This window comes from Rhinoderma darwinii, unplaced genomic scaffold (genome assembly GCF_050947455.1).
Source record: "Rhinoderma darwinii isolate aRhiDar2 unplaced genomic scaffold, aRhiDar2.hap1 Scaffold_1006, whole genome shotgun sequence".
Taxonomy (NCBI): Eukaryota; Metazoa; Chordata; class Amphibia; order Anura; family Rhinodermatidae; genus Rhinoderma; species Rhinoderma darwinii.
This window is the reverse complement of record NW_027461888.1, coordinates 17,501-45,210: the sequence shown is the minus strand read 5'-3', so window position 1 is coordinate 45,210 and position 27,710 is coordinate 17,501. Positions and strand designations below refer to the sequence as shown.

The following is a 27,710-nucleotide window of genomic DNA, read 5'->3' as shown; positions in this document are numbered from 1 at the left end:
CAGTAGAATGTTATCATGTAACTCTATGGGAGCTGTATATATCTGTATGTAGTGAGCTCCCCCTAGTGGTGACTGCAGACATAAGAATGTTATCATGTAGCTCTATGGGAGCTGTATATATCTAGGTAGTGAGCTCCCTCTAGTGGTGGCTGCAGGCAGTAGAATGTTATCATGTAACTCTATGGGAGCTGTATATATCTGTATGTAGTGAGGAGCTCCCCCTAGTGTGGCTGCAGGCAGCAGAATGTTCTCATTTGCGGAGGGGGTTGGGGGGGGGGCTTCGCTTCTATACAGAACACAAGATTAATTAGAGTAACACTTGGATAATATTCGGTGGTAATCGCAGGTGGAGTCTTCTGTATATTTTCTCTGAATCTCACATTGCGGTTCCATTCAAAACACACCCCCCCCCCCCCCCCCCCCCTCTGTAACGACCCCGGCACCCGTGCGTCCGTCTCCTGGACATAGACAATGAATGTTTCTGCTGAATGACAATAATTGTAAGAACTTTAATACATAGAAATAGATAAAAATACGTGAAAATGTGAAGGTGCCGACAATGAAGGGTTAACCCCGAGATCTAGAGTCACCTACAGAACATATGGAAAGTGCGAGGACTGGGGATAAAGGGGTTAACCACGCCCGGGTGACAGGAGGTAATTGTTGACATTACACGGATGTCACGCAGCTTTCCGCGGATCCTGAATGGCAGGTACAGGGTGGGAGGATTAGATACAGTGGTAATCAGACAGTACAGAGTAGGAGGATTAGATACAGTGGTAATCAGACAGTACAGGGTGGGAGGATTAGATACAGTGGTAATCAGCAGTACAGGGTGGGAGGATTAGATACAGTGGTAATCAGACAGTACAGGGTGGGAGGATTAGATACAGTGGTAATCAGACAGTACAGGGTGGGAGGATTAGATACAGTGGTAATCAGACAGTACAGGGTGGGAGGATTAGATACAGTGGTAATCAGACAGTACAGGGTGGGCCGTTTATATGGATACACCTAAATAAGATGGGAGCGGTTGGTGATAGTAACTTCCTGTTTGTGGCACATTAGTATATGGGGGGGGGGGGACACTTTACAAGCTGGGTAATGTCGCTGCAGAATTTACATTGTCCATTAACGTTGGACATTATCTGCATTTGTCTATGAGCTCCAAATTAATGAATGTCTCTCAATGGTGGATCTGAGAGAGGCCGGCCGGAGAGACCATGACACGCAGCTTCAGTGTTCAAACAGTCTCTGCCATGGGGGGGCAGATGCATCTTTATTTATAATGGAGAGAGAGAAGGTGTTACCCTCATGCGTACACATATACATACCACATATGGTAAAACATGGAGTTCCAAGCAACTTATCTCAACATATTTAGTTTAAATGGATTGCAAGTGTTTTTGGGTTTTGTCATGTCAGCCCGTGTATCAGCTGATTACAAGGTCATGTGGCCGAAGCCTTAGAATAGAATACTCATCCCCCCTGTCGGCTCTTGTTAGCAGGTCTGTGAGCTCCAGTGACAACTCAACTGTCCATTTAAAGCAATATATGTTCACACAAATAAAGATGATTAAAGTATCTTTGGCACTGGTGACCATGGCGGCCATTTTGTATCCAACGTTAGTTTTTCAATGGGAAGAGGGTCATGTGACACATCAAACTTATCGAGAATTTCACCAGAAGAACAATGGCGCGCTCGGTTTTACGTTACTTATTCTTTCATGGGTTATTTACAAGCTTCTCTTTGTTTCCAGCCATTGACATGTCGCAGAGGTTTACGTGTGAGGAGCGGATAGAGATTGTGTTGCTGTCTGGTGAACGCAGTACCCGGGTCATTGCAGCAGATCTCAATGCCAGACACCCTACGAGACCCCCCCGTCTCCACGCTACAGTTTGCACATTGTTTGTCAAGTTTCGTGAAACTGGTTCAGTGTTGGATTTGCCCAAATGTGGACGCAGGAAAACTGTCACTAATGAAGAGGCCTCAGTGGCCGTCCCGGCTTCATTCAGCACGAGCCCCCGCGTAGCGCCCGCCGCATGTCACTGGAGAGTCGCATCAGTCGCACGTCCCTGCGGAGGATATTCGCTACTCACAAATGGCGTCCTTACAAACCCCAGCTGCTGCAGCACCTCAACGAGGAGGACCCAGATCAAGGCACTGAATCTGCAGAATGGGCAAAACAAAAATTGGAACAGGAGCCTCAGTTTACACAGACATTTTATTCAGTGATGAGGCAAACGTATGTGAATGGTGAAGTTAACAGACAAAACCACGACCCCACATTGGAGAGATCCCCCCGAGACTGAGCGATGTGTGGTGGACGGGGTACAAAGATAGCGGGGCCGTTCTTCATCACTGGGAACCTCACGGGACACCTGACATGGCTACATGATGATGGGTGTCCCTCTATCCCTGAGGCCGGCACGTCCCCGGAGTATTTCCACAAGATGGTGACATTATGGTGTCCGGTCCGAGCATTCCTGGATGAACAGTTTCCTGGAAAGTTGGTCGTCGTGGGCAGTTGAATGGCCCCCCAGGTCTCCCGATCTGACCCCCTTAGACTTTTATCTTTGGGGTCATCTGAAGGCAATTGTCTATGCTGTGAAGATACGAGATCCTGGAAGCCTGTGCTGGCATTTCCTCTGCGGTGTGGCTATCAGTGTGTGACGAGCGGGAGAAGAGGGCGGCATTGACAATCCAACACAATGGGCAGCACTTTGAACACATTTTATAAGTGGTCAGAAACGTGTAAATAACTCATGAAAGAATAAAGTAACGTTAAAACCGAGCGCGCCATTGTTCTTCTGGTGAAATTCTCGAGAAGTTTGATGTGTCACATGACCCTCTTCCCATTGAAAAAAACTAACGTTGGATACAAAATGGCCGCCATGGTCAGCACCAGCTTGTAAAGTGTCCCCCCCCCCCATATACTAATGTGCCACAAACAGGAAGTTACTATCACCAACCGCTCCCGCTTTATTTAGGTGTATCCATATAAACGGCCCACCCTGTACTTCACCACCCATCTTCATTCTCCTCCTGCTGTGTCAGTCTTCACTGTAGTCCTGGTATTCTATTCATGGACCAGCAGGGGATTGTGGGAAGATGCAGAGATTATAAATGAGACGATGATGTAATATAAACCCGACTACAAGTCCCTGCGACGGAAGAACTCGGCGGAAATCACAATCATTACTATAGAGATGAGGGTCATGTGACTGGAGTGTCAGCGCTAGGGGTCCAGCAATGACGTCACTCTCCCGGCTCCTCCCCCTGCCACCTGCTGATTCTGCGGCTCCGGAGATGTCACTCCTCGTCCCGGCCCCGCACAGCTCGGCGGCAACTACCGGACAAGACGGGGCAGGTGAGAGGAGGAGGGGGCGAGGGAGACCCCGAGAGTCCGCTCAGTCACGGACACCAGACACTTCCATGAAAACTTTTTATAAAGCCCCCGTTACCTGCGCTGGATGTTGGGGTCCCGGATATGAGGGGGGGCAAGTGACGTCATTATCGGGATTTTCTGTTGCTATAAAACTTGTTTTGACACAAACTGAAAATAGGAACCGGAGCGCCCCCTGCCGCCCGCCCAGCTCACTGCACCGCCCCCTGCCGCCCGCCCAGGTCACTGCACCGCCCCCTGCCGCCCGCCCAGCTCACTGCACCGCCCCCTGCCGCCCGCCCAGGTCACTGCACCGCCCCCCTGCCGCCCGCCCAGGTCACTGCACCGCCCCCTGCCGCCCGCCCGGCTCACTGCACCGCCCCCTGCCACCCTCCCGGCTCGCTGCACCGCCCCCTGCCGCCCGCCCAGCTCACTGCACCGCCCCCTGCCGCCCTCCCGGCTCACTGCACTGTGTGGAGAGGCCTCAGTGCCCCCATAACAGGAGGAGACCGTGCCCAGCACAGGAGTTCATATCTGATCCTCATCCTGTGCCATATAAACTTACACCCCCTGAGCCCACAGATCAGACACTTGGGGGGGGTCACTATTTGGGTGTCACTTCTCTAGCCCCCGCCGGCACTCTCAGGGTTAATGGCACTTTGTGGTTTATTACCTGCAGAAATCTCTTTATAGGGGGGTAATTAGTGCAGGTAACAGCGGCTTCCAGTGATTGGCTCAGGTGAGATGTTTACAGCCTCAGTGCGGAGCAATGTCTGCAGGGGAAAGGTCACTGATAAACAACCCCCAACACCTTACCCCCCCCCCCCCCCGTAACCTGCCCGACCCCCCCCCCTCTTCTGAATCTAATCACCGCTTCTCACTGATCACTAGCATTATATTCACTGACAGCAAACCAAGGATATCCTGCCCTGAAGTGTCTATATGTTACATCAGATATGATCCATCTATGTGCTATAGGGAGGTTACATGTCTTCATAACATATATAGGACAGTATGGGGTGGGCGGTGATATATGGGACAGTATGGAGAGGGCGGTGATATATGGGACAGTATGGAGAGGGCGGTGATATATAGGACAGTATGGGGTGGGCGGTGATATATGGGACAGTATGGGGTGGGCGGTGATATATAGGACAGTATGGGGTGGGCGGTGATATATGGGACAGTATGGGATGGGCGGTGATATATAAGACAGTATGGGGTGGGCGGTGATATATAGGACAGTATGGAGAGGGCGGTGATATATAGGACAGTATGGGGTGGGCGGTGATATATAGGACCGTAGATAGATGCCGGTGATATATAGGACAGTATGGGGTGGGTGGTGATATATAGGACAGTATGGGGTGGGTGGTGATATATAGGACAGTAGTATGGGGAGAGCGGTGATATATAGGACAGTAGTATGGGGAGAGCGGTGATATATGACAGTATGGGGTGGGCGGTGATATATAAGACAGTATGGGGTGGGCGGTGATATATGGGACAGTATGGAGAGGGCGGTGATATATAGGACAGTATGGGGTGGGCGGTGATATATAGGACAGTATGGGGAGGGTGGTGATATATAGGACAGTATGGGGTGGTTGGTGATATATAGGACAGTATGGGGTGGTTGGTGATATATAGGACAGTAGATAGAGGCCGGTGATATATAGGACAGTATGGGGTGGTTGGTGATATATAGGACAGTAGAGAGAGGGCGGTGAAATATAGGACAGTATGGGGAGGGCGGTGATATATAGGACAGTAGAGAGAGGGCGGTGATATATAGGACAGTATGGGGAGGGCGGTGATGTATAGGACAGTATGGGGTGGGCGGTGATATATGGGACAGTATGGAGAGGGCGGTGATATATAGGACAGTATGGGGAGGGCGGTGATGTATAGGACAGTATGGGGGTTGGTGATATATAGGACAGTATGGGGAGAGCGGTGATATATAGGACAGTACGGGGAGGGCGGTGATATATGGGACAGTATGGGGAGAGCGGTGATATATAGGACAGTATGGGGAAGGCGGTGATATATGGGACAGTATAGGGAGAGCGGTGATATATAGGACAGTATGCGGAGGGTGGTGATATATAGGACAGTATGGGGAGGGTGTTGGGTCTAGTTGGTGACAGTATGGGGAGGGTGGTGATATATAGGACAGTATGGGGAGGGTGTTGGGTCTAGTTGGTGACAGTATGGGGAGGGCGGTTATATATAGGACAGTATGGGGTGGGTGGTGATATATAGGACAGTATGGGGGAGGGTGGTGATATATAGGACAGTATGGGGAGGGTGGTGATATATAGGACAGTATGGGGAGGGTGGTGATATATAGGACAGTATGGGGAGGGTGGTGATATATAGGACAGTATGGGGAGAGCGGTGATATATAGGACAGTATGGGGAGGGCGGTGATATATGGGACAGTATGGGGAGAGCGGTGATATATAGGACAGTATGCGGAGGGTGGTGATATATAGGACAGTATGGGGAGGGTGTTGGGTCTAGTTGGTGACAGTATGGGGAGGGTGGTGATATATAGGACAGTATGGGGAGGGTGTTGGGTCTAGTTGGTGAAAGTATGGGGAGGGCGGTGATATATAGGACAGTATGGGGTGGGTGGTGATATATAGGACAGTATGGGGAGGGTGGTGATATATAGGACAGTATGGGGAGGGTGGTGATATATAGGACAGTATGGGGAGGGTGGTGATATATAGGACAGTATGGGGAGGGTGGTAATATATAGGACAGTATGGGGAGGGTGGTGATATATAGGACAGTATGTGGAGGGTGGTGATATATAGGACAGTATGGGGAGGGTGGTGATATATAGGACAGTATGGGGTGGGTGGTGATATATAGGACAGTATGGGGAGGGTGGTGATATATAGGACAGTATGGGGAGGGTGGTGATATATAGGACAGTATGGGGAGGGTGGTGATATATAGGACAGTATGGGGAGGGTGGTGATATATAGGACAGTATGGGGAGGGTGGTGATATATAGGACAGTATGGGGAGGGTGGTGATATATAGGACAGTATGGGGAGGGTGGTGATATATAGGACAGTAGAGAGAGGGCTGTGATATATAGGACAGTATGGGGTGGGCGGTGATATATAGGACAGTATGGGGAGGGCGGTTATATATAGGATAGTATGGGGTGGGCGGTGATATATAGGACAGTATGGGGAGGGTGGTGATATATAGGACAGTATGGGGAGGGTGTTGGGTCTAGTTGGTGACAGTATGGGGAGGGCGGTTATATATAGGACAGTATGGGGAGGGTGTTGGGTCTAGTTGGTGACAGTATGGGGAGGGTGGTGATATGTAGGACAGTATGGGGAGGGTGGTGATATATAGGACAGTATGGGGAGGGTGTTGGGTCTAGTTGGTGACAGTATGGGGAGGGTGTTATAATATAGGAAGTATGGGGAGGGTGTTGGGTCTAGTTGGTGACAGTATGGGGAGGGCGGTTATATATAGGACAGTATGGGGTGGGTGGTGATATATAGGACAGTAGAGAGAGGGCGCTGATATATAGGACAGTATGGGGAGGGTGGTGATATATAGGACAGTATGGGGAGGGTGGTGATATATAGGACAGTATGGGGTGGGTGGTGATATATAGGACAGTATGGGGTGGGTGGTGATATATAGGACAGTATGGGGTGGGTGGTGATATATAGGACAGTATGGGGAGGGCGGTGATGTATGGGGGGTTGGTGATAAATAGGACAGTATGGGGAGGGCGGTGATATATAGGACAGTATGGGGAGGGCGGTTATATATAGGACAGTATGGGGTGGGTGGTGATATATAGGACAGTATGGGGAGGGTGGTGATATATAGGACAGTATGGGGTGGGTGGTGATATATAGGACAGTATGGGGTGGGTGGTGATATATAGGACAGTATGGGGTGGGTGGTGATATATAGGACAGTAGAGAGAGGGCTGTGATATATAGGACAGTATGGGGTGGGCGGTGATATATAGGATAGTATGGGGTGGGTGTTGGGTCTAGTTGGTGACAGTATGGGGAGGGTGGTGATATATAGGACAGTATGGGGAGTGTGTTGGGTCTAGTTGGTGACAGTATGGGGTGGGTGGTGATATATAGGACAGTATGGGGAAGGCGGTGATATATGGGACAGTATAGGGAGAGCGGTGATATATAGGACAGTATGCGGAGGGTGGTGATATATAGGACAGTATGGGGAGGGTGTTGGGTCTAGTTGGTGACAGTATGGGGAGGGTGGTGATATATAGGACAGTATGGGGAGGGTGTTGGGTCTAGTTGGTGACAGTATGGGGAGGGCGGTTATATATAGGACAGTATGGGGTGGGTGGTGATATATAGGACAGTATGGGGAGGGTGGTGATATATAGGACAGTATGGGGAGGGTGGTGATATATAGGACAGTATGGGGAGGGTGGTGATATATAGGACAGTATGGGGAGGGTGGTGATATATAGGACAGTATGGGGAGAGCGGTGATATATAGGACAGTATGGGGAGGGCGGTGATATATGGGACAGTATGGGGAGAGCGGTGATATATAGGACAGTATGCGGAGGGTGGTGATATATAGGACAGTATGGGGAGGGTGTTGGGTCTAGTTGGTGACAGTATGGGGAGGGTGGTGATATATAGGACAGTATGGGGAGGGTGTTGGGTCTAGTTGGTGAAAGTATGGGGAGGGCGGTGATATATAGGACAGTATGGGGTGGGTGGTGATATATAGGACAGTATGGGGAGGGTGGTGATATATAGGACAGTATGGGGAGGGTGGTGATATATAGGACAGTATGGGGAGGGTGGTGATATATAGGACAGTATGGGGAGGGTGGTGATATATAGGACCGTATGGGGTGGGTGGTGATATATAGGACAGTATGGGGAGGGTGGTGATATATAGGACAGTATGGGGAGGGTGGTGATATATAGGACAGTATGGGGAGGGTGGTGATATATAGGACAGTATGGGGAGGGTGGTGATATATAGGACAGTAGAGAGAGGGCTGTGATATATAGGACAGTATGGGGTGGGCGGTGATATATAGGACAGTATGGGGAGGGCGGTTATATATAGGATAGTATGGGGTGGGCGGTGATATATAGGACAGTATGGGGAGGGTGGTGATATATAGGACAGTATGGGGAGGGTGTTGGGTCTAGTTGGTGACAGTATGGGGAGGGCGGTTATATATAGGACAGTATGGGGAGGGTGTTGGGTCTAGTTGGTGACAGTATGGGGAGGATGGTGATATGTAGGACAGTATGGGGAGGGTGGTGATATATAGGACAGTATGGGGAGGGTGTTGGGTCTAGTTGGTGACAGTATGGGGAGGGTGTTATAATATAGGAAGTATGGGGAGGGTGTTGGGTCTAGTTGGTGACAGTATGGGGAGGGCGGTTATATATAGGACAGTATGGGGTGGGTGGTGATATATAGGACAGTAGAGAGAGGGCGGTGATATATAGGACAGTATGGGGAGGGTGGTGATATATAGGACAGTATGGGGAGGGTGGTGATATATAGGACAGTATGGGGTGGGTGGTGATATATAGGACAGTATGGGGTGGGTGGTGATATATAGGACAGTATGGGGTGGGTGGTGATATATAGGACAGTATGGGGAGGGCGGTGATGTATGGGGGGTTGGTGATAAATAGGACAGTATGGGGAGGGCGGTGATATATAGGACAGTATGGGGAGGGCGTTTATATATAGGACAGTATGGGGTGGGTGGTGATATATAGGACAGTATGGGGAGGGTGGTGATATATAGGACAGTATGGGGTGGGTGGTGATATATAGGACAGTATGGGGTGGGTGGTGATATATAGGACAGTATGGGGTGGGTGGTGATATATAGGACAGTATGGGGAGGGCGGTGATGTATGGGGGGTTGGTGATAAATAGGACAGTATGGGGGGTTTGTGATATATAGGACAGTATGGGGAGGGCGGTGATATATAGGACAGTATGGGGAGGGCGGTGATATATAGGACAGTAGAGAGAGGGCGGTGATATATAGGACAGTATGGGGAGGGCGGTGATGTATAGGACAGTATGGTGTGGGCGGTGATATATGGGACAGTATGGAGAGGGCGGTGATATACAGGACCGTATGGGGAGGGTGGTGATATATAGGACAGTATGGGGAGGGTGGTGATATATAGGACAGTATGGGGAGGGTGGTGATATATAGGACAGTATGGGGAGGGTGGTGATATATAGGACAGTATAGGGAGGGTGGTGATATATAGGACAGTATGGGGTGGGTGGTGATATATAGGACAGTATGGGGAGGGTGGTGATATATAGGACAGTATGGGGAGGGGGGTGATATATAGGACAGTATGGGGAGGGTGGTAATATATAGGACAGTATGGGGAGGGTGGTGATATATAGGACAGTATGGGGAGGGTGGTGATATATAGGACAGTATGGGGAGGATGGTGATATATAGGACAGTACGGGGAGGGCGGTGATATATAGGACAGTAGAGAGAGGGCGGTGATATATAGGACAGTATGGGGTGGGTGGTGATATATAGGACAGTATGGGGTGGGCGGTGATATATAGGACAGTATGGGGAGGGTGGTAATATATAGGACAGTATGGGGAGGGTGTTGGGTCTAGTTGGTGACAGTATGGGGAGGGCGGTTATATATAGGACAGTATGGGGAGGGTGTTGGGTCTAGTTGGTGACAGTATGGGGAGGGTGGTGATATATAGGACAGTATGGGGAGGGTGGTGATATATAGGACAGTATGGGGAGGGTGTTGGGTCTAGTTGGTGACAGTATGGGGAGGGTGGTGATATATAGGACAGTATGGGGAGGGTGTTGGGTCTAGTTGGTGACAGTATGGGGAGGGCGGTGATATATAGGACAGTATGGGGAGCGTGGTGATATATAGGACAGTATGGGGAGGGTGGTGATATATAGGACAGTATGGGGTGGGGTGGGTGGTGATATATAGTACAGTATGGGGAGGGCGGTTATATATAGGATAGTATGGGGTGGGTGTTGGGTCTAGTTGGTGACAGTATGGGGAGGGTGGTGATATATAGGACAGTATGGGGAGTGTGTTGGGTCTAGTTGGTGACAGTATGGGGTGGGTGGTGATATATAGGACAGTATGGGGAGGGTGTTGGGTCTAGTTGGTGACAGTATGGGGAGGGTGGTGATATATAGGACAGTATGGGGTGGGCGGTGATATATAGGACAGTATGGGGAGGGTGGTGATATATAGGACAGTATGGGGAGGGTGTTGGGTCTCGTTGGTGACAGTATGGGGAGGGTGTTGGGTCTAGTTGGTGACAGTATGGGGAGGGTGGTGATATATAGGACAGTACGGTGTAGGTGGTGATATATAGGACAGTATGGGGAGGGTGGTAATATATAGGACAGTATGGGGTGGGCGGTGATATATAGGACAGTATGGGGTGGGTGGTGATATATAGGACAGTATGGGGAGGGTGGTGATATATAGGACAGTATGGGGAGGGTGGTGATATATAGGACAGTATGGGGAGGGTGGTGATATATAGGACAGTATGGGGTGGTCGGTGATATATAGGACAGTATGGGGAGGGTGGTGATATATAGGACAGTATGGGGAGGGTGTTGGGTCTAGTTGGTGACAGTAGTAGTAATAAGTCAGAGACTTTGCACCTAGAATATGATCTGGTCTTTTGTAGATTCCTTGCTGATGGTTGATTTGTTTTGCCCGCAGTTGAAGATCATGAGGCCTCCGCTCTTTTCCCGCGTGTTCTGCGAGACCTTCCTCCGCGTTCTGATCACGCTCAGCGCTGGCTCCGCCGTCGTCTTGTCGTCCATCTCTGTGTGTGACGGTCACTGGCTGGATTCTCCAGGACGAGTTTTCAGAGTGTGGGGAACATGTGGGAAGGAGTCGCCATGCAGCCCGGGGATGAGCAGGATCGGCAGTGTTATGGGGGTCGTCCGCATGACTGTGTCTCTGGCCATAGTCCTGGCAATCTTCGGCCTGGGGCTGCTGATGGTTTCGCAGCTGTTTGATGATGGACATTCCCGGAAGAAGTGGTCTACGGGCTCTGTGCTGCTGATCGCCTCCTTCTTCCTTTCCTCTGCTGGGACTCTGACCTACGTCATTCTCTTGAAGGACTTTGCTTTCCACGGCACGTTCACCCTGAACTTCTGGTGTCAGTGCGTTGGCACTTTACTCTTCTTCCTCAATGGTGTCTGCGGCCTGTACTTCAAACACATCAGTGCCTGATCTGCCGGAGGTCGTAGCCTCTACAGCCCCATATTCAGCTTGGCCATAAAGGCGACGATGATCGTGGAGGACACCACCATGCTGGACCTCTGGAGCCGCGCGGCGGAGCCATGATTATACTCTGCTGCCGCTTCTAGGTTGTGTATACACTATACTGACTGGACTGTATAATGACCTGGTCCTGGACACTGGAGAAACCTATGGAATGTATCCCACTAATGAAGACACAAGAAGATCCTGCCGGACGAGGGGAAATATCATCATGAAAAAAAAAAACAGATTCCAGCAGAGGATGATGATGTGGGTGATGATGATGATGATGATGGTGATGATGATGATGGTGGTGGTGATATATATTGTGCTTTGTTATGAGGTCCCTGCACTGTATATATAAATGCTGTGATCAATTTGTACTGGGTGTGAAATAAACCTGTTGATCAGAGCTTGTCCTCATCGTGCGCTGTGTGGGCTCAGCCCTGCAGGGGGCGCTGTATAAATAATATACGAATGATAATACAAGTAAGACAGTTTGTGCCGGGCAATGCACACTTTGTTTTGTTGCTGGATGATGCATCACTTGTGGGTCAGGTAATAGAAGAGCGCCCCTAGTGGTCAGGCTGTAGAAGAGCGCCCCTAGTGGTCAGGCGGTAGAAGAGCGCCCCTAGTGGTCAGGCGGTAGAAGAGCGCCCCTAGTGGTCAGGCGGTAGAAGAGCGCTCCTAGTGGTCAGGCGGTAGAAGAGCGTCCCTGGTGGTCAGGCGTTAGAAGAGCGTCCCTGGTGGTCGGGCGGTAGATGAGCGCCCCTGGTTGTCGGGCGGTAGAAGAGCGCTCCTGGTGGTCAGGCGGTAGAAGAGCGTCCCTGGTGGTCAGGCGGTAGAAGAGCGTCCCTGGTGGTCAGGCGGTAGAAGAGCGCCCCTGGTGGTCAGGCAGCAGAAGAGCGCCCCTGGTGGTCAGGCGGCAGAAGAGCGCCCCTGGTGGTCAGGCGGCAGAAGAGCGCCCCTGGTGGTCAGGTGGCAGAAGAGCGCCCCTGGTGGTCAGGCGGTAGAAAAGCTCCCCTGGTGGTCAGGAGGTAGAAGAGCTCCCCTGGTGGTCAGGCGGTAGAAGAGCTCCCCTGGTGGTCAGGCGGTAGAAGAGCGCCCCTGGTGGTCAGGCGGTAGAAGAGCGCCCCTGGTGGTCAGGCGGTAGAAGAGCGCCCCTGGTAGTCAGGCGGTAGAAGAGCGCCCCTGGTGGTCAAGCGGCAGAAGAGCGCTCCTAGTGGTCAGGCGGTAGTAGAGCGCCCCTGGTGGTCAGGCGGTAGTAGAGCGCCCCTGGTGGTCAGGCGGTAGTAGAGCGCCCCTGGTGGTCAGGCGGTAGTAGAGCGCCCCTGGTGGTTAGGCAGCAGCAGAGCGCACCTGGTGGTCAGGCGGCAGAAGAGCGCCCCTGGTGGTCAGGCGGTAGAAGAGCGCCCCTGGTGGTCAGGCGGTAGAAGAGCGCCCCTGGTAGTCAGGCGGTAGAAGAGCGCCCCTGGTGGTCAAGCGGCAGAAGAGCGCTCCTAGTGGTCAGGCGGTAGTAGAGCGCCCCTGGTGGTCAGGCGGTAGTAGAGCGCCCCTGGTGGTCAGGCAGCAGCAGAGCGCCCCTGGTGGTCAGGCGGCAGAAGAGCGCTCCTAGTGGTCAGGCGGTAGTAGAGCGCCCCTGGTGGTCAGGCGGTAGTAGAGCGCCCCTGGTGGTCAGGCGGTAGAAGAGCGCCCCTAGTGGTCAGGTGGTAGAAGAGCGCCCCTGGTGGTCAGGCGGTAGTAGAGCGCCCCTGGTGGTCAGGCGGTAGAAGAGCGCCCCTAGTGGTCAGGCGGTAGAAGAGCGCCCCTAGTGGTCAGGTGGTACGCCCCTCACACTAGACTTTACTGAGCAACTAAATACATTCAATATTTTATGTTTAGTGTAAAGAACTTTCTGGAGTTTTATTAAATCCTGTTGGGGGATGGGGCGCAGCGACTGGTCCGTGGGGAGCCGGGATTTGTCGCTCCGTCTTGTTTGGCTGATGTGACTTTGTGAGAGGAGGATTAAAAGATCAGATCAAACAACAGAAAACACACAATTATCCTGACAACCTGCAGACACATCGGAGACCGGAGAAGCTGCCGGCGGTCACCAGAGCAGGGTCCTAAGCCCCCCGACCCCAAAACTTACACAACAGGCTCTGATCTCAGTGAATGGCCCCCCGTCTGGTCAGTGAATTGCCCCCCCCCATCTGGTCAGTGAATGGGCCCCCCCATCTGGTCAGTGAATGGGCCCCCCCATCTGGTCAGTGAATGGGCCCCCGGTCTGGTCAGTGAATGGGCACCCCCCCATCTGGTCAGTGAATGGGCCCCCCCCATCTGGTCAGTGAATGGGCCCCCCCCATCTGGTCAGTGAAAGGGGCCCCCATCTGGTCAGTGAATGGGCCCCCCGTCTGGTCAGTGAATGGGCCCCCCGTCTGGTCAGTGAATGGGCCCTCCGTCTGGTCAGTGAATGGACCCCCCGTCTGGTCAGTGAATGGACCCCCCGTCTGGTCAGTGAATGGGCCCACCGGTCTGGTCAGTGAATGGACCCCCTGTCTGGTCAGTGAATGGACCCCCTGTCTGGTCAGTGAATGGGCCACCCGTCTGGTCAGTGAATGGGCCACCCGTCTGGTCAGTGAATGGGCCACCCGTCTGGTCAGTGAATGGGCCACCCGTCTGGTCAGTGAATGGGCCACCCGTCTGGTCAGTGAATGGGCCACCCGTCTGGTCAGTGAATGGACCCCCCGTCTGGCCAGTGAATGGGCCACCCGTCTGGCCAGTGAATGGACCCCCCGTCTGGTCAGTCATTTGTGTCCTCGGGTCTCTCGTCCGGACGCTCAGGGTTGTGTCTCTAATCTCTGGATCCTTCCTGTATTACAGATCTTGCTGTTGCGACACCTTTCACCTTAGAACGGCATTTTACAGGTTAAGTCTCCGTATAACAAATCCTTTGTTGCCGAGTTCTATCTTCTTGTATACTCCAGTCACATCCAGAGCTGCAGTCACACCTATTTTCTATAAGCAGTGCATCATGGGAGTTATATAGCTAAGATGTTAGGGTTGTGTCTGTCACAGCATTACTAATGGATTCCAAGTGGCAGCTGCCAGCAGAATAGTGACTGCAGCTCTGGATGTGACTGGAGTTTAGGACCTGATGTAAAATCAGAATACAGGAATGAGTCTGCCGCCATATTATGGCTCTATATTATATGGAGTGGTAATAGGGTGAGGCCATAACATAATACCTCTGCCAGGTGAAGTGAATAACATAGATTATCTGCTTACAATGGCGCCTGACACGGAGGGGGGTATATGAGGCAACCGTTCATTGGAGAAGAGTAAAGATCTGAGCGACTGTAACAAGGGACAAATTGTGATGTCCAGACGACTGGATCATCTCCTGAGCGGCCGGTCCTGTGGAGTCCGGGCCTCGACGGGTCACAGCCACGCGGGGAGACGAGGGCGACGACACGATATTAGGCAGGGGGTTTATTTCCAGCGCTGATTGGTGTATATGGCGGCAACTCGATCAGACGCTGCGTACAGAAATATAAACCCTCCACAGCGCGTACATCGAAAAATCTCCTGGCGCACACGTGTCCACGTGGCTCTAACACCCTCCGCCAGCCTGACGTGTCCGTATACCTCTTTTTTTGAAGGATGAAATCGTGTAGTAGCCACAATGTTCCACCCTGAGTGATCCTGCAAAAAACAAACCACATACCCCGCGGTAACTGATGCCACTAAACGGAATCCCTCACAGGCCAGACTAATGTTCTCATGTAAGGGTATGTTCACACGGCCTATTTACGGACGTAAATCGGGCGTTTTTGCCCCGAATTACGCCCGAAAATAGCGCCTCAATAGCGCTGACAAACATCTGCCCATTGAAAGCAATGGGCAGACGTTTGTCTGTTCACACGAGGCGTATATTTACGCGCCGCTGTCAAATGACGGCGCGTAAATAGACGCCCGCGTCAAAGAAGTGACCTGTCACTTCTTTGGCCGTAATTGGAGCCGCTATTCATTGACTCCAATGAATAGCAGCGCTAATTACGCCCGTAATGGACGCGGCGTTCAAGCGCCTGCACATGCCGGTACGGCTGAAATTACGGGGATGTTTTCAGGCTGAAACATCCCCGTAATTTCAGCCGTTACGGACCCCCGCCGTGTGAACATACCCTAACTCTATGAGAGCTGTATATATCTGTAGTGAGCTCCCCCTAGTGGTGGCTGCACACAGTAGAATGATATCATGTAAGTCTACGGGAGCTGTATATATCTGTATGTAGTGAGCTCCCCCTAGTGGTGGCTGCAGGCAGAAGAATGTTATCATGTTACTCTATAGGACCTGTATATATCTGTATGTAGTGAGCTCACCCTAGTGGTGTCTGCAGGCAGCAAAAAATGATCATGTAACTCTATGGGAGCTGTATATATCTTTATGTAGTGAGCTCCCCCTAGTGGTGACTGAAAGCAGCAGAATGTTATCATGTAACTCTATGGGAGCTGTATATATCTCTATGTAGTGAGCTCCCCTAGTGGTGGCTGCAGGCAGCAGAATGTTATCATGTTACTCTATGGGAGCTGTATATATATCTGTATGTAGTGAGCTCACCCTAGTGGTGACTGCAAGCAGCAAAAAATGATCATATAACTCTATGCGAGCTGTATATATCTGTATGTAGTGAGCTCTCCCTAGTGGTGACTGAAGGCAGCAGAATGTTCTCATGAAACTCTATGGGAGCTATATATATCTGTATTGAGTGACTTCCCCCCAGTGGTGACTGCAGGCAGCAGAATGTTATCATGTAACTCTATGGGAGCTGCAGGCAGCAGAATCACTACAAGTAACTATGGGAGCTGTATATATCTGTATGTAGTGAGCTCCCCTAGTGGTGGCTGCAGGCAGCAGAATATTATCATGTAACTCTATGGGAGCTGTATATATCTTTATGTAGTGAGCTCCCCCTAGTGGTGGCTATAGGCAGCGGAATATTATGATGTAACTATGGGAGCTGTATATATCTCTATGTAGTGAGCTCCCCTAGTGGTGGCTGCAGGCAGCAGAGTATTATCATGTAACTCATTGGGCACTGTATATATCTGTATTTAGTAAGCTCCCCCTAGTGGTAACTGAAGGCAGCAGAATGTTATCAAGTAACTCTATGGGAGCTGTATATACCTGTATGTAAAGAACTCCCCCTAGTGGTGGCTGCAGAATGTAATCATGTAACTCTTTGGGAGCTGCATATATCTGTATGTAGTGAGCTCCCCCTTGCGGTGACTGCAGGGAGCAGAATGTTATCATGTAACTCTATGGGAGCTGTATATATCTGTATGTAGTGAGCTTCCCCTAGTGGTGACTACAGGCAGCAGAATATTATCATGTAACTCTATAGGAGCTGCATATATCTATGTGGTTAGCTCCCCCTAGTGGTGGCTGCAGGCAGCAGAATGTTATCATGTAACTATGGGAGCTGTAAATATCTGTATGTAGTGAGATCCCCCTAGTGGTGTCTGAACGCAGCAGAATTTTATCATGTAACTCTATAGGAGCTGTAGATATTTTTATGTAGTGAGCTCCCCCTAGTGGTGACTGCAGGCAGCAGAATGTTACCGTGTAACTTTATGGAAGCTGTATATATCTGTATGTAGTGAGCTCCCTCTAGTGGTGTCTGCAGGCAGCAAAATGTTATCATGTAACTCTATGGGAGCTTTATATATCTGTACATAGTGAGCTCCCCTTGTGGTGGCTGCAGGCAGCAGAGTATTATCATGTAACTCATTGGGCACTGTATATATCTGTATTTAGTAAGCTCCCCCTAGTGGTAACTGAAGGCAGCAGAATGTTATCATGTAACTCTATGGGAGGTGTATATACCTGTATGTAGTGAGCTCCCCCTAGTGGTGCCTGCAGGCAGCAGAATGTTATCATGTAACTCTATAGGAGCTGTATATATCTGTATGCAGTGAGCTTCCCCTAGTGGTGACTACAGGCAGCAAAATGTTTTCATGTAACTCTATGGGAGCTGTATATATCTGTATGTAGGGAGCGCCCCCTAGTGGTGTCTGCAGGCAGCAGAATATTATCATGTAACTCTATGGAAGCTGTATATATCTGTATGTGGTTAGCTCCCCCTAGTGGTGGCTGCAGGCAGCAGAATGTTATCATGTAACTCTATGGCAGCTGTATATATCTGTACATAGTGAGCTCCCCCTAGTGGTGGCTGCAGGCAGCGGAATATTATCATGTAACTCTATGGGAGCTGTATATATCTGTATGTAGTGAGCTCCCTCTAGTGGTGGCTGCAGGGAGTAGAATCTTATCATGTAACTATGGGAGCTGTATATATCTGTATGTAGTGAGCTCCCCCTAGTGGTGACTGCAGGCAGCAGAATGTTATCATGTAACTCTATGGGAGCTGTATATATCTGTATGTAGTGAGCTCCCTCTAGTGGTGACTGCAGGCAGGAGAATGTTATCATGTAACTCTATGGGAGCTGTATATATCTGTATGTAGTGAGCTCCCCTAGTAGTGACTGCAGGCAGCAGAATGTTACCATGTAACTCTATAGGAGCTGTATATATCTGTATGTAGTGAGCTCCCCCTAGTGGTGGCTGCAGGCAGCAGAATGTTATCATGTAGCTCTATGGGAGCTGTATATATCTGTATGTAGTGAGCTTCCCCTAGTGGTGACTGCAGGCAGCAGAATGTTATCATGTAACTCTATGGGAGCTGTATGTATCTGTATGTAGTTAGTTCCCCTTAGTGGTGACTACAAGCAGCAGAATATTATCATGTAACTCTTTGGGAGCTGCATATATCTATGCAGTGAGCTCCCCCTAGAGGTGGCTGCAGGCAGCAGAATGTTATCATGTAACTGTATGGGAGCTGTATATATCTGTATGTAGTGAGCTCCCTCAAGTGGTGGTTGCAGGTAGTAGAATCTTATTATGTAACTATGGGAGCTGTATATATCTGTATCTAGTGAGCTCCCCTAGTAGTGACTGAAGGCAGTAGAATATTATCATGTAACTCTATGGGAGCTGTATATATCTATATGTAGTTAGATCCTCCTAGTGGTGGCAGCAGGCAGCAGAATGTTATGTAACTCTATGGGAGCTCTCTCTCTCTCTCTCTCTCTCTCTATATATATATATTTGTATGTAGTGAGCTCCCTCTAGTGGTGACTGCAGGCAGCAGAATTTTATGATGTAACTCTATAGTAGCTGTATATATTTTTATGTAGTGAGCTCCCCTTATTGGTGACTGCAGGCAGCAGAATGTTACTATGTAACTCTATGGGAGCTGTATATATCTGTACATAGTAAACTCCCTTTAGTGGTGACTGCAGGCAGCGGAATATTATCATGTAACTCTTTGGGAGCTGTATATATCTGTATGTAGTGAGCTGCCCATAGTGGTGACTGCAGGTAGCAGAATATTGTCATGTAACTCTATGGGAGCTGCATATATCTGTATGTAGTGAGCTCCCGCTAATGGTGGCTGCAGGCAGCAGAATGTTATCATGTAACTCTATGGGAGCTATATATATCTGTATGTAGGGAGCTCCTTCTAGTGGTGGCTGCAGGCAGTAGAATCTAATCATGTAACTATGGGAGCTGAATATATCTTTATGTAGTGAGCTCCCCTAGTAGTGACTGCAAGCAGCAGAATATTGTCATGTAACTCTATTGGAGCTGTATATATCTATATGTAGTGAGATCCTCCTAGTGGTGGCTGCAGGCAGCAGAATGTTATCATGTAACTCTATGGGAGCTGTATATATCTGTATGTAGTGAGCTCCCCTAGTAGTGACTGCAAGCAGCAGAATGTTATCATGTAACTCTATGGGAGCTGTATACATCTATATGTAATGATCTACCCTCAATGGTGGCTACATGCAGCAGAATGTTATCATGTAACTCTGTGGGAGCTGTATGTATCTGTATGTAGTGAGCTCCCCCTAGTGTTGACTGCAGGTAGCGGAATATTATGATGTAACTCTATGGGAGCTGTATATATCTGTATGTAGTGAACTCCACCTAGTGGTGACTGCAGGCAGCAGAATGTTATGTAACTCTATGGGAGCTGTATATATCTGTATGTAGTGAGCTCCACCTAGTGGTGGCTGCAGGCAGCAGATTGTTATGTAACTCTATGGGAGCTGTATATATCTGTATGTAGGGAACTCCACCTAGTGGTGACTGCAGGCAGCAGGATGCTATCATCTAACTCTATGGGAGTTGTATATATCTGTATGTAGCGAGCTCCCCTAGTGGTGTCTGCAGGCAGCGGAATATTATCATGTAACTCTATGGGAGCTGTATATATCTTTACGTAGTGAGCTCCCCCTAGTGGTGGCTATAGGCAGCGGAATATTATGATGTAACTCTATGGGAGGAGTATATATCTGTATGTAGCGAGCTCCCCTAGTGGTGTCTGCAGGCAGCGGAATATTATCATGTAACTTTATGGGAGCTGTATATATCTTTACGTAGTGAGCTCCCCCTAGTGGTGGCTATAGGCAGCGGAATATTATGATGTAACTCTATGGGAGGAGTATATATCTGTATGTAGTGAGCTCCCCTAGTGGTGGCTGCAGAATATTATCATGTAACTCTATGGGAGGAGTATATATCTGTATGTAGTGAGCTCCCTTTAGTGGTGGCTGCAGGCAGCAGAATGTTATGTAACTCTATGGGAGCTGTATATATCTATGTATTGCACTCCACCTAGTGGTGGCTATAAACAGCAGAATGTTATCATGTAACTCATTGGGCACTGTATATATTTTATGTAGAGAGCTCCCCCTAGTGGTAACTGAAGGCAGCAGAATGTTATCATGTAACTCTATGGGAGCTGTATATATCTGTATGTAGTGAGCTCCCCCTAGTGGTGACTGCAGGCAGCAGAATGTTATCATGTAATTCTATGGGAGCTGTATATATCTGTATGTAGTGAACTCCATCTAGTGGTGCCTGCAGGCAGCAGAATGTTATGTAACTCTATGGGAGCTGTATATATCAGTATGTAGTTCGTTTCACCTATTGGTGACTGCAGGCAGCAGAATATTATCTTGTAACACTATGGAAGCTTCATATATCTGTATGTAGTGAGCTTTCCCTAGTGGTGGCTGCAGGCAGCAGAATGTTATCATGAATCTCTATGGGAGCTGTATATATCTGTATGTAGTGAGCTCCCCTAGTAGTGACTGCATGTAGCAGAATATTATCGTGTAACTCTATGGGAGCTGTATATAATTGTATCTACTGAGCTCGTCTTAATGGTGGCTGCAGGCAGCAGAATGTTATCATGAATCTCTATGGGAGCTGTATATATCTGTATGTAGTGAGCTCCCCTAGTAGTGACTGCATGTAGCAGAATATTATCGTGTAACTCTTTGGGAGCTGTATATATATCTGTATGTAGTGAGCTCCCTCTAGTGGTGACTGCAGGCAGTAGAATTTTATCATGTAACTCCATTGGAGCTGTATATATTTTTATGTTGTGAGCTCCCCCTAGTGCTGACTGCAGGCAGCAGAATATTACCATGTATCTTTATGGAAGCTGTATATATCTGTATGCAGTGAGCTCCACCTAGTGGTGGCTGCAGGCAGCATTATGTTATTACGTAACTCTATGGGAGCTGTATATATCTGTATGTAGTGAGCTCCCCCTAGTTGTGACTGTAGGCAGCAGAATGTTCTCGCGTAACTCTATTGGAGCTGTATATATCTGTATGTAGTGAGCTCCCCCTAGTGGTGTCTGCAGGCAGCAGAATGTTATCATGTAAGTCTATGGGAGCTGTATATATCTGTATGTAAAGAGCTCCCCCTAGTGGTGGCTGCAGGCAGTAGAATGTTATCATGTAACTCTATGGGAGCTGTATATGTCTGTATGTAGTGAGCTCCCCCTAGTGGTGACTGCAGGCAGCAGAATGTTATCATGTAACTCTATGGAAGATGTGTATATCTGTATGTAGTGAGCTCCCCCTAATGGTGGCTGCATGCAGCAGAATGTTATCATATAACTCTATGGCAGCTGTATATATCTGTACATAATAATTGGTGAAGATCGCCTATCACACAAGATTATGTCGTGTCTAGACCACATTGGTGTACACCACCAAGCTAAGCTGAAATAGATCAGGAAGTGGGAAAGGGGGAAAAGAATGTGGTCTGTAAATAAATTAATATAGTTTTATATCTGTACATAGTGAGCACCCCCTAGTGGTGGCTGCAGGCAGCGGAATCTTATCATGTAACTCTATGGGAGCTGTATATATCTGTATGTAGTGAGCTCCCTCTAGTGGTGGCTGCAGGCAGCAGAATGTTACCATGTAACTTTATGGAAGCTGTATGTAATGAGCTCCCTCTAGTGGTTACTGCAGGGAGCAGAATGTTACCATGTAACTCTATAGGAGCTGTATATATCTGTATGTAGTGAGCTCCCCCTAGTGGTGGCTGCAGGCAGCAGAATGTTATCATGTAGCTCTATGGGAGCTGTATATATCTGTATGTAGTGAGCTTCCCCTAGTGGTGACTGCAGGCTACAGAATGTTATCATGTAACTCTATGGGAGCTGTATGTATCTGTATGTAGTTAGTTCCCCTTAGTGGTGACTACAAGCAGCAGAATATTATCATGTAACTCTATGGGAGCTGCATATATCTATGCAGTGAGCTCCCCCTAGAGGTGGCTGCAGGCAGCAGAATGTTATCATGTAACTGTATGGGAGCTGTATATATCTGTATGTAGTGAGCTCTCTCAAGTGGTGGTTGCAGGTAGTAGAATCTTATTATGTAACTATGGGTGCTGTATATATCTGTATGTAGTGAGCTTCCCCTAGTGGTGACTGCAGGCTACAGAATGTTATCATGTAACTCTATGGGAGCTGTATGTATCTGTATGTAGTTAGTTCCCCTTAGTGGTGACTACAAGCAGCAGAATATTATCATGTAACTCTATGGGAGCTGCATATATCTATACAGTGAGCTCCCCTAGTAGTGACTGAAGGCAGCAGAATATTATCATGTAACTCTATGGGAGCTGTATATATCTGTATCTAGTGAGGTCGTCTTAGTGGTGGCTGCAGGCAGCAGAATGTTATGTAACTCTATGGGAGCTCTCGCTCTCTCCCTCTATATATATATATTTGTATGTAGTGAGCTCCCTCTAGTGGTGACTGCAGGCAGCAGAATTTTATGATGTAACTCTATAGTAGCTGTATATATTTTTATGTAGTGAGCTCCCCCTATTGGTGACTGCAGGCAGCAGAATGTTACTATGTAACTCTATGGGAGCTGTATATATCTGTACATAGTAAACTCCCTTTAGTGGTGACTGCAGGCAGCGGAATATTATCATGTAACTCTTTGGGAGCTGAATATATCTGTATGTAGTGAGCTCCCCATAGTGGTGACTGCAGGCAGCAGAATATTGTCATGTAACTCTATGCTAGCTGCATATATCTGTATGTAGTGAGCTCCCCCTAATGGTGGCTGCAGGCAGCAGAATGTTATCATGTAACTCTATGGGAGCTATATATATCTGTATGTAGTGAGCTCCTTCTAGTGGTGGCTGCAGGCAGTGGAATCTTAGCATGTAACTATGGGAGCTGAATATATCTTTACGTAGTGAGCTCCCCTAGTAGTGACTGTAAGCAGCAGAATATTGTCATGTGACTCTATTGGAGCTGTATATATCTATATGTAGTGAGATCCTCCTAGTGGTGGCTGCAGGCAGCAGAATGTTATCTTGTAATTCTATGGGAGCTGTCTATATCTGTATGTAGTGATCTACCCTCAATGGTGGCTGCAGGCAGCAGAATGTTATCATGTAACTCTATGGGAGCTGTATGTATCTGTACATAGTGAGCTCCCCCTAGTGGTGACTACAAGTAGTGGAATATTATGATGTAACTCTATGGGAGCTGGATATATTTGTATGTAGTGAACTCCACCTAGTGGTGACTGCAGGCAGCAGAATGTTATGTAACTCTATGGGAGCTGTATTTATCTGTATGTAGGGAACTCCACCTAGTGGTGACTGCAGGCAGCAGAATGTTATCATCTAACTCTGTGGGAGCTGTATATATCTGTATGTAGCGATCTCCCCTAGTGATGTCTGCAGGCAGCGGAATATTATCATGTAACTCTATGGGAGCTGTATATGTCTGTATGTCGTAAGCTCCCCTAGTGGTGTCTGCAGGTAGCAGAATGTTATCATGTAACTCTATGGGAGCTGTATATATCTGTATGTAGTGAGCTCCCCGTACTGGTGTCTGCAGGCAGCAGAATGTTATCATGTAACCATATGGGAGCTGTATATATCTAAATGTAGTGAGATCCTCCTAGTGGTGGCTGCAGGCAGTGGAATATGATCATGTAACTCTATGGGAGCTGTATATATCTGTATGTAGTGAGCTCCCTCTAGTGGTGGCTGCAGGCAGCAGAATCAATACAAGTAACTATGGGAGCTGTATATATCTGTATGTAGCTAGCTCCCCTAGTGGTGTCTGCAGGTAGCAGAATGTTATCATGTAACTCTATGGGAGCTGTATATATCTGTATGTAGTGAGCTCCCCCTACTGGTGTCTGCAGGCAGCAGAATGTTATCATGTAACTCTATGGGAGCTGTATATATCTAAATGTAGTGAGATCCTCCTAGTGGTGGCTGCAGGCAGTGGAATATTATCATGTAACTCTATGGGAGCTGTATATATCTGTATGTAGTGAGCTCCCTCTAGTGGTGGCTGCAGGCAGCAGAATCAATACAAGTAACTATGGGAGCTGTATATATCTGTATGTAGCTAGCTCCCCTAGTGGTGTCTGCAGGCAACAGAATATTATCATGTAACTCTATGGGAGCCGTATATATCTTTACGTAGTGAGCTCCCCTTGTGGTGGCTGCAGGCAGTGGAATATTATCATGTAACTCTATGGGAGCTGTATATATCTGTATGTAATGAGATCCACCTAGTGGTGGCTAGAGGCAGCAGATTATCATGTAACTCTATGGGAGCTGTATATATCTGTATGTAGTAAGCTCCCCTAGTGGTGTCTGCAGGTAGCAGAATGTTATCATGTAACTCTATGGGAGCTGTATATATCTGTATGTAGTGAGCTCCCCCTATTGGTGATTGCAATTTGCAGAATTTTATCATGTAGCTTTATAGGAGATGTATATATCTGTATCTAGTGAGCTCCCCCTAGTGGTGGCTGCAGACAGCAGAATGTTATCATGTAACTATGGGAGATTTATATATCTGTATGTAGTGAGCTCCCCCTAGTGGTGGCTGCAGGTAGCAGAATGTTATCATGTAATTCTATGGGAACTGTATATATCTGTATGTAGTGAGCTCCCTCTAATAGTGGCTGCAGGTAGTAGAATCTTATGTAACTAGAAGAGCTGTATATATCTGTATGTAATGAGCTCCCCCTAGTGGTGACTGCAGACAGCAGAATATTATCATGTAACTCTATGGGAGCTGTATATATGTATGTAGTGAGCTCCCCTAGTGGTGGCTGCAGGCAGAGATTATTATAACGTAACTCTGGCTCCGCCCCTATAGATATATTATGGAATTATTCAGCAGGGACGATTAGAGCTAAAAACGACCTGATAATAAGGGGACAATAACGATGAACAGTTTTGAAAATTAAATCAAATAGAAACATCTCCCATGATGCAACATTTGCAGCTGCCACTTCATAAATGTTTTCCGTCCTGGGCGGAGTTTCACCTGACAACATAAATCCCGTATTGAGGAAGGTAATTAACAGGGGTGGAGTCTGACACCCATTTGCTGATGTGGGAAAAAGTTTGTCATGGGAATAAGAACCACGTGTTGCTACAAGACGTAAACCTTTAGGGTATGTTCACACGGCCTATTTACGGACGTAAATCGGGCGTTTTTGCCCCGAAATACGCCCGAAAATAGCGCCTCAATAGCGCTGACAAACATCTGCCCATTGAAAGCAATGGGCAGACGTTTGTCTGTTCACACGAGGCGTATATTTACGCGCCGCTGTCAAATGACGGCGCGTAAATAGACGCCCGCGTAGAAGAAGTGACCTGTCACTTCTTTGGCCGTAATTGGAGCCGCTATTCATTGACTCCAATGAATAGCAGCGCTAATTACGGCCGTAATTGACGCGGCGTTCAAGCGCCTGCACATGCCGGTACGGCTGAAATTACGGGGATGTTTTCAGGCTGAAACATCCCCGTAATTTCAGCCGTTACGGACCCCCGCCGTGTGAACATACCCTTAGGCTGGGTTCACACGACCTAGATTCAGGCGTAAACGAGGCGTAATTGACGCCTCGCAAAACGTGAGTACGAGCAATTACGTATGAAATGCAGGAGCTTCTCCTGAAACCAGCTCCGTAATGGTCGTTATCGTGTGCACATTCCTAGACTGTAACGGACGACACAAATCTACAGCGGGGGAGGGGCTCATATCCACCATGGGGAGTTTTCAGCTCATTTATTAATCTTTTTACATAGATTTATGCAGATGACAATAACATATAAAACGCTGAGTGGGGGGTTGACATGGCGGCCCGAGGAACAAAGATTCCCAGCATCCACAGAGGCGTGAGAGTCAGACACCGGGGCGCCGGACCCAGCTCTGCTGCATGAGAGTCAGACACCGGATCCGGCTCTGCTGCATGAGAGTCAGACACCGGGGCGCCGGATCCGGCTCTGCTGCATGAGAGTCAGACACCGGGGCGCCGGATCCGGCTCTGCTGCATGAGAGTCAGACTCCGGGGCGACGGACCCAGCTCTGCTCCATGAGAGTCAGACACCGGGGTGCCGGATCCGGCTCTGCTGCATGAGAGTCAGACACCGGGGCGACGGATCCGGCTCTGCTGCATGCGAGTCAGACACCGGGGCGCCGGATCCGGCTCTGCTGCATGAGAGTCAGACACCGGGGCGCCGGATCCGGCTCTGCTGCATGAGAGTCAGACACCGGGGCGCCGGATCCGGCTCTGCTGCATGAGAGTCAGACACCGGGGCGCCGGATCCGGCTCTGCTGCATGAGAGTCAGACACCGGGGCGCCGGATCCGGCTCTGCTGCATGAGAGTCAGACACCGGGGCGCCGGATCCGGCTCTGCTGCATGAGAGTCAGACACCGGGGCGCCAGATCCGGCTCTGCTGCATGAGAGTCAGACACCGGATCCGGCTCTGCTGCATGAGAGTCAGACACCGGGGCGCCGGATCCGGCTCTGCTGCATGAGAGTCAGACACCGGGGCGCCGGATCCGGCTCTGCTGCATGAGAGTCAGACACCGGGGCGCCGGATCCGGCTCTGCTGCATGAGAGTCAGACACCGGGGCGCCGGATCCGGCTCTGCTGCATGAGAGTCAGACACCGGGGCGCCGGACCCGGCTCTGCTGCATGAGAGTCAGACACCGGGGCGCCGGATCCGGCTCTGCTGCATGAGAGTCAGACTCCGGGGCGACGGACCCGGCTCTGCTGCATGAGAGTCAGACACCGGGGCGCCGGATCCGGCTCTGCTGCATGAGAGTCAGACACCGAGGCGCCGGACCCGGCTCTGCTGCATGAGAGTCAGACACCGGGGCGCCGGATCCGGCTCTGCTGCATGAGAGTCAGACTCCGGGGCGACGGACCCGGCTCTGCTGCATGAGAGTCAGACACCGGGGCGCCGGATCCGGCTCTGCTGCATGAGAGTCAGACACCGAGGCGCCGGATCCGGCTCTGCTGCATGAGAGTCAGACCCCGGGGCGCCGGATCCGGCTCTGCTGCATGAGAGTCAGACACCGGGGCGCCGGATCCGGCTCTGCTGCATGAGAGTCAGACACCGGGGCGCCGGATCCGGCTCTGCTGCATGAGAGTCAGACACCGGGGCGCCGGATCCGGCTCTGCTGCATGAGAGTCAGACACCGGGGCGCCGGATCCGGCTCTGCTGCATGAGAGTCAGACACCGGGGCGCCGGATCCGGCTCTGCTGCATGAGAGTCAGACACCGGGGCGCCGGATCCGGCTCTGCTGC

General features: G+C 49.5%; 1 protein-coding gene across 1 annotated transcript; it reads left to right on the top strand.

The window, feature by feature from the left end:
- Positions 1 to 3,278: 3,278 nt before the first annotated feature.
- Positions 3,279 to 12,116, top strand: TMEM37 (transmembrane protein 37). The gene is made up of 2 exons (XM_075847875.1): positions 3,279 to 3,371; positions 11,156 to 12,116. Exon 2 carries the CDS (start codon positions 11,165 to 11,167, stop codon positions 11,672 to 11,674), a length of 510 nt encoding a protein of 169 aa, XP_075703990.1. The 5' UTR covers positions 3,279 to 3,371; positions 11,156 to 11,164; the 3' UTR covers positions 11,675 to 12,116.
- The last annotated feature ends 15,594 nt before the right edge of the window (positions 12,117 to 27,710 follow it).

What these genes read in the sequence shown, in the direction of transcription:
- TMEM37 (XM_075847875.1), top strand. Translation starts at nt 11,165, where the DNA reads ATGAGGCCTCCGCTCTTTTCCCGCGTGTTCTGCGAGACCTTCCTCCGC.